The sequence below is a fragment of the Pteropus medius genome, unplaced genomic scaffold, assembly GCF_902729225.1.
Source record: "Pteropus medius unplaced genomic scaffold, Ma_sr-lr_union100, whole genome shotgun sequence".
Taxonomy (NCBI): Eukaryota; Metazoa; Chordata; class Mammalia; order Chiroptera; family Pteropodidae; genus Pteropus; species Pteropus medius.
The window spans coordinates 7,856,192-7,863,556 of NW_024340698.1; the positions used below are offsets into that span (position 1 = coordinate 7,856,192).

The 7,365-nt window shown below is 51.6% G+C and overlaps 1 protein-coding gene across 1 annotated transcript in view; it reads left to right on the forward strand.

Annotated features, from left to right (window-relative positions):
- The first annotated feature begins 1,265 nt into the window (after positions 1-1,265).
- The window catches only part of HS6ST2 (heparan sulfate 6-O-sulfotransferase 2), a 326,845-nt gene continuing 320,745 nt past the window's right edge, over positions 1,266-7,365 (forward strand). Inside the window, exons 1-2 of the mRNA XM_039875324.1 lie at positions 1,266-1,942; positions 2,779-3,297. Of these exons, the coding sequence (XP_039731258.1) occupies positions 1,515-1,942; positions 2,779-3,297 (947 nt within the window). The 5' untranslated portion in view covers positions 1,266-1,514. The remainder of the gene's footprint in view (positions 1,943-2,778; positions 3,298-7,365) is intronic.

Here is a 7,365-nt window from a genome sequence, read left to right on the forward strand (position 1 = left end):
AGGGGGAGCAGGCATTTCCCACAAGCCTGGGGGATCAGGGGAGCTCTCAGGGAAGCCAAGAGGTCTATTGTATAAGTTGCTGCACCTGGTTCCTTAACACAAGTTCATTAGTTAGAGTGTCCCCCTGGATCCCCAGGGCAGTCGGAACAGCCTCCTTCATGACTGCACATGGACAGGATATCCTCAATATCCCCAGTAGGTTTGGGGGAACCTAGAAGGACTGGGAATGTCTTATGGGAGGTGAGGGCAGGGAGCACAGCTGTAAAATCTAAAAGGGCCCTTTCCTTAATTGACCTGTGACTCTGTTGGCACATCGACCTTAGAACAGCAGATAGATAACCTCACATTTAGAATTGCCCAAAGGTAATTATCACAGTGACCCATGTGGTCAAAAAGGTGGAGTTTGTCTTAATTTACAGAAGAAATGGAGGCTTGGGAGAGGCAAGTGATTATTCCAGGGCTGCCCAGCAAGGAAGTAATGGCTTCTCAAGACGCCTAGACCAGTACTTGCTGCTTCATTGCACAGAAAGGACAGTAGGGATGGAGCAGAGCTCCAGCGAGGGACCAGATGTTCTGAAGGAGATACAAGGAGAACCTGTCTCTGGAGGGACTTGCCCCCACTGCAGGACTCACTCAGCTCACTGTCCCTCAACCCCAGTCCCAACAGTGCTGCTCTGAAACACTGCTGCCACCCTGTGCCACTTCTGCAGCAGTGGGACTGAACAGAGTGGGCATTCATTCATGGAAACACCAGTTCTCTAAACACAGCAAGCTCCACCTGATCTATCATATGGGAACAGTCTGAGTTCTGAGTTACTGGGGACCCTGCCTTAAAGGGACCTCCCTTTCTTTCCTTGCTAATCCTTACATTCCTGGTCCTGCAGGCAAAAATAGCCTTTTGGACACCAGGGCTTTGAGGATGGTCTGCACCTATTTATTAGAAGAGATGTTGCCTGGTTTCTTGGGTTCTAACTGTGGGGCTTTGCTGTGTGACCTTGAGCACATCTTTACCCCTCTCTGAGCCCGTTTCCTCACTTCACCTTGGGTTATATGGCCCCACTCTGACGTAGTATTTAGTCATGCATCTTTCCTTCAGTAAACCTTATATAAGTGAAGCCTTCTTGTAGGCACGGGGATTTATGCCCGGGGTTCAGCAAGAAGAGAAGTGAGTTTCTGCTCTGAAAAAACTCGCATTCCCGTTCTGTTAACCTTTTTTTGGTCATGCTTCTCCTTCATGTTGACTTACCTTCTCAGAAAATGCCCCTGCTTCCGTTGGAGAATGGAAATTGGCAAAGAGTGAAAGAAAAGGTCCAATTTGTGCCTTTGCTATTTTAGGGGAGGTGGAAATTACGAGCCAAAGTGGAGTGATGAGCTCACTGGAGTAATCTCCGTTCCCCAAGACAAAAGAAAACCCAAGTCCTCTGCTTGTGAAGTAGCTCCTCGGTGTGAGGCATTATTACACAAATTCAGGCTCATTCCTGACCCTTAGTACCCTGAATTGCCTGAAGGGGGGAATGGCACAACCTGCATGTGCAGCCCAGGCGCTCCGGTCGCCTCTGCAACCGGAGCGAGGAGCGCCCGCCCGCACCACCTGTCCCCGCCGGCATTCCAGAGTAGAGGCCGAATTGGCAGCAAGCCGGCCGAGATCAGTAGCTGCCTCAGTCCGCGCCGGCCCTCCTAGGGGTGTGTCTCGCGGATTCAACTCCCAGCAGCTTCTGGACGAGCCCCTAAAGGCGTCTTCTTCCCTGGAGGGAGCTGCGCGCTCCCCACTCTTCGCGCTGCTACCCCGAGGCCGCTGCAGGCAGATGTACGACTTCAGGAGACGCTGGGACCTGGGCTCCCTCTGCCGGGCCCTACTTACTCGGGGCCTGGCCGCCCTGGGCCACTCGCTGAAGCACGTGCTCGGTGCGATCTTCTCTAAGATTTTCGGCCCCCTAATCAGGTACGTTTTCGGCGAAAGCAGGACTCGCGCTTACGGGCCCGGGCGGGCGGGAGCCGTGTGGGGTGGGATGGCAGTTGCGAGGGGAAGGGAAGGGCGCAAATTCCAGCTGGCCCATGGCTACCGGGCTCGGGGGCTACGGAGGAGCGTGGCGCGCGTTTGGTTACACTGCGGCTCCCTCTCCGCGATTCCGTGGACACTGGCAGCGCAGCATCTCCGCTTGCAAGTGGGGCTGCCAGCGAACTTCTTCCTCCAGGGGAACTCTGAACGCCCTCCTCCGAGCTCACTCGAGGCGGCCTCCAAGGTGGGCAACCTGGTGCGGGCAAGAGCAAGGCTTCGGGGCGCAAGGGGAGGGAGCTCGCTCTGGCAGACCGGGAGGCGGCAGCATACGCGCCAAGGGGACTGGAGGAAGAAGTGCTGGAGAGTCCGGTGGGCGAAGCGAGATGGGGATGGGAGCCACGGAGTCACCGAGAGTAGAGGGAAACGCGCGGAGGCTTGGGCCGGGGGAGTGTGCATTTGGAAGTGGGACAACTGGTGTACGAAACCCCGCGAAGTGGCCCCCGAAAGCTCTGGCGCGGGGAAAGGGCAGGCGGCCAGCGGGGAGGAGTGTGGGGGGAAGGGGGTGTGCGGCAGAAGCCACAGCGCTGAGCCTGCCGGGAAGGAAGGAAGCGGAGAACGGCGCCGCCGCCGCCGCTGCCGCCACCGCCGCCGCCGCCGCCGCCGCCGCCGCGGTGGAGTACTCCGGGCGTAGGGGAAAGGGAAAAGGGGCGCAACGGTGGCTCCTGGGGAAGCGCGGGCTGAGTTGCGGGATTGACGTAACGAGCTTGGGTTTCCCCCAGCGTCGGGAACATGGATGAAAAATCCAACAAGCTGCTTCTGGCTTTGGTGATGCTCTTCCTATTTGCCGTGATCGTCCTCCAATACGTATGCCCCGGCACAGAATGCCAGCTCCTCCGCCTGCAGGCGTTCAGCTCCCCGATGCCGGACCCATACAGCTCCGAGGATGAGAGCTCCGCCAGGTTCATGCCCCATTACAATTTCAGTCGCGGCGACCTTCTGCGCAAGATAGACTTTGACATCAAGGGCGATGACTTGATCGTGTTCCTGCACATCCAGAAGACTGGAGGCACCACTTTCGGCCGCCACCTGGTGCGCAACATCCAGCTGGAGCAGCCGTGCGAATGCCGCGTGGGTCAGAAGAAATGCACTTGCCACCGGCCGGGTAAGCGGGAGACCTGGCTCTTCTCCAGGTTCTCCACGGGATGGAGCTGCGGGCTGCACGCCGACTGGACCGAGCTTACCAGCTGCGTGCCTATTGTGGTGGACGGCAAGCGCGACGCCAGGCTGAGACCGTCTAGGTGAGCGCGCCCCCGCGGCGGAGCGGGGCCCTGGAGCGTGGGAGTGAACCTGGGCTTGGGCGGGTGGAGCGCGGGAAGGTGCATCCAGCCGGAGCCGGTGACCCAGCGCACCCTTCGGCAGCCTCGCGGTTACACCGTTGCTGGGCAGGAGCCAGGCGCAATAACGCTCACGCTCATGGCGCAGTGGCGCCCGCTGGAAGCCTGTTCGCTCTGGTCCAGGATGGCTAGTCTGTCTGTCAGCAGACTGGCTCGCTTGTTGGCTGGGAGTGCGTGCCTATGAAGCGTCCGGGAGGCCACGAATGAGTGCTCCCCTGCAGCGGCCTGGACAGGGTACGGCATGCAGGCTGCACTGGAGCGCCAGAAAGAACCACGCTCTGTCTGTAGCGTCCCGCGGTCCCTCCTGTCCTCGCTCTTCTTTACTCAGCACTCCGGTTCCGCAGCGTCCTTTTTGATCTCTCTTCCTCTTTTCACACTCTCGCATTCTTTACTCCTTTTATTGTCACTTCCTTTATTTGCCTTTCCCTTTTTCTGGTGCTCTCGATCTTGTCAGCTCCTGGCTGCTTGCTCTTCCTATCTTGTCAGGTCCTGGCTGCTTGCTCTTGTCTTCTCCCTCCGTTCTCCTCTCACATTGCTTCTCTTCTCTGTCTTTCACCATTTTTTTTCTCTTTCTGGCGACTTTTGTCGCCTCTCTCCTCGTTTCTCCTCGTTGGCTCTGCTCTCCTCGGAAGCGGGTGTCCTTCTGCCGCCGTTTGGAAATGGAGAGAGCTCATGTTATCCAGCTGGCGCCTCTCCCTACTGGCTGCACGCCAGGCATCTGCCACGATTTTCGAGTGCGAGGGGCACCCAGCGGGCTGCTCCCACCTCATGTGGGGTTCTGCCTTGAGAAACCGTTGGGCCCCAGCGCGGGACGTCGCTAGCTCATTTACTGGGAACCTGGGGCTGATACAGAAAAAGCTAATTTATGAAGACCCTGTAGCCACCTAATTTTGGAGCTAGGGCATTTTTTCCTCCATCCAGTCGTAATGCCCAGTTGCTGGAGATCATGGACGGCCATCAAGGTGGGCGGGGAGGATGCGCAGGGATGCAATTGCTACAGCTAGGGCCCCACCCTCCCTAAAACAAATCTGGACTGGGAAAGGAGTCCAGGGATAGGACGAGGTGAGTCTGGTTGACAGGAGGCCTCCAGACTGGGTCTCTGGGCTGGCAAAAATGTGGCCGTGCCCTCTGTCTCTTTATCAAGATAACCACAGGGGCTCTTGAGACTGTTGCTGCAACGGCTGCCTACCTGGACCCTGTCCCAATATCTCCACCCCCCTGGACTAGGCAGCGCTTTGCAGGTGTCTCTTGGAATGCAACAGCCAGTGCAGTTTCTTTTGTCCAGCCTTAGGCGAATGGACCTCACTGATTGGTCACCATTGAGAAGGAGAAGACACATCACCCCCTACTCACTTTCCTTTCCCCCAGTTTACAGTGTCCTTTCTTGAATGCTGGAATTTGGGCAGAATCTGTTGAACTTTCATTTCCTTTCCAGCGCTACCAGATTTATTTTTCCATCCTAACAGAACCTTGGCCTCAGGAGGTTTGCTACTTTAATCCATCTTGAGACTTATATACATCATTGTCATCACAAGATTCTGGTGTTAAGAAGATCCCAAACAATTTGGCAGTATTGAAAATAATCTCTCTTGCTGATAGAGCTTGTAGGTGTAGTGAGGGGTGGTAATATAAAAAGCTTTTTAGGGCAAAAATAAAATTCCAGAACTCTGACTGTGGCACAGAAGTAAAAATGAAGTTTTTGCCACTATGGAAGTCATGACCCCATCTAGAGTTCCACAGGGCACATGTGCCTTTGTAAATCCTTTGGACATGTAGGTTCAGGGTATGACATGATCTATAAACACACATTATTAATGTGGTCTTGCTTATGTATTTGCTGGCTGCTGTCTTCTGGCAAATCCTTCAGAAGTTTTTCATAAGATACCCAGGACCTCTCAAGGGGATGGTTCAACCTCTTAGATTATCCCAAACTAAAGTAAAATTATTTGAAAAAAATATCTTCTTGGTCATAGAAATAGTGATACCACAGTGCCATCTAGTTTAATCAAAGACCACTTTTTAAAGAGAGTTACTAGATTTTACAATATGTGGAAAAAATGAAATAAAATTTGCTAGATAAACACATTGCTACTCCAAGGGCACCTTTTTATTACATGAAGCCTGAGGGGTTCAGAATTTCCCAGGATGTTAATCAACCCTTGCTTGCGGGAACAGCTCTTGTGAGTTCTGATAATTTCTAAGAGTGAAGGGATGCATAAGTGTGTGAGAATGAGAGTTTTGTGTGAGTGTGTGTGTAGGGGGTGAAATTTGGAGACCAAGGCAGCTGTGCTAGCAATGATGCACGACGGTTGAGGAACTGGTCTCAGGAGATGAGAGAGTCAGCTACTGGGAGTTCCTATGTTGAGGAGCCTTCTATGCTAGCTGGTGGTCTGTGTGCTCTGATGGACTGAAGAAAATAGCAGCTTAGTCTGCTTGGCCTGGGAGTTCTGACACCTGGGCCTTAGTTTCAGGTCAGCCACAAACCGGCTGTGTGACCGTGGACCAGTGCTTCTTCAAGCCTGATATCTGTGAAGAGTGCATTCCAGTTTCTGATGAGCTTCCACATCTCTTATCTCTGGTATTTCTCTGTAAACTTGCAAAAGCTTTGGGAAAAGGGCAATATTATCCCCATTTATCAGATGAGGATGAAGCCCAAAAGGGCTGAAGGAGATTTCCAAGGTCATTGAGCACTTTAGTGGGACGGCAGCAATCTTTCTTCATTTCTGTCTTGACTACTCAGCCATTTTGCTCTGTTGACTGTGCCTTGATAAGTGATGGTTTTTGGGAAAACACAGTGAGGTATTTCATGTTGGTAATTATTACAAAGTGAACACTCAGCAAACGTTAACTGATGCTGATATCACCTACATCGTCACCATCTTCAGTAATTTTATACGTGTGAGTTTGGATGAGAGATTGGACCAGGGTTGCCACACCCATTGGGAGAAGAGATTCCTATCTCCTTAAGGCTTTATGCTCACCAGGAATAGGTCTCATGGACAGGTTGCAGAGGGCCTTCTCATTTCTGTGTTGGAAATCACTACAAAGTTGGAAAAGGATGGGAGGATGCTGGGATCTTGGTGTACGAGTGTCAGTAGGAGACCTCAGTAGCAACAAGGGCCACCTTCTGACTCAGCCATCCATCTACATTCGGGGGCCATGAGAGACCATTGTGGCTGCATGCCAAGACACTGAATCCTGCTCCCAGTGCTACATTTGAGATGCTTCTTTGCCTCAGCAGATGGTAAAGTGCTACGGTGATATGTAACTACTTAGTAGAAATGAATAGACCGAATAGAGAGAATTGCTCAGAGAGGACAAAGAGAGAGTACTTGGCTAGCAAAAGGCTCAAGTTGTTTATTAAGAACAATATTTCTTTTTAAAAAACCCTAGAAAGTTCATTTCATGTATCTATCTCCCAATATGTTGTTTAGGATCAGAGAAGGGTCCTGTTCATTTAGAATTTCTACGACTATAGACTATTTTTGAAAATGTATCAAAACACTGTTTACGAGCTATTAAAACTTTCAAATTCTGCAGTCCTTTCTCAGGCCAAATTCTCTGTCTTGTAGACAACTCTAGGGCACCACTTGGCCTGTGGTAGGAATTCAGAATCGGACACAAAGAAATTGTAATAGTCTCATTCTTCTTCACTTGGTATTGCACTGACGGGCACACAGGGGGTAGCTGGGGGAAGGGAGAGATTAGGTTCTATGTTTATTTGAATCTAAGAAATCTGATTATCGTATTCATGTTGCATCCTAGACTTTTAGCATCTCTACATTATCCAGCAGCCATACAGGAGAGTAATTAATTGTCATCTAAAATCCAGTAAGATATCACAGATAAGAAGGGACTAAAATATATTTATATAGAAAAAGCTTTCCCTCCTTCTCTCTTCTTTTGTCTCTCTTTCTTTCTCTCTTCTTTCTTTCTTTCTTTCTTTCTTTCTTTCTTTCTTTCTTTCTTTCT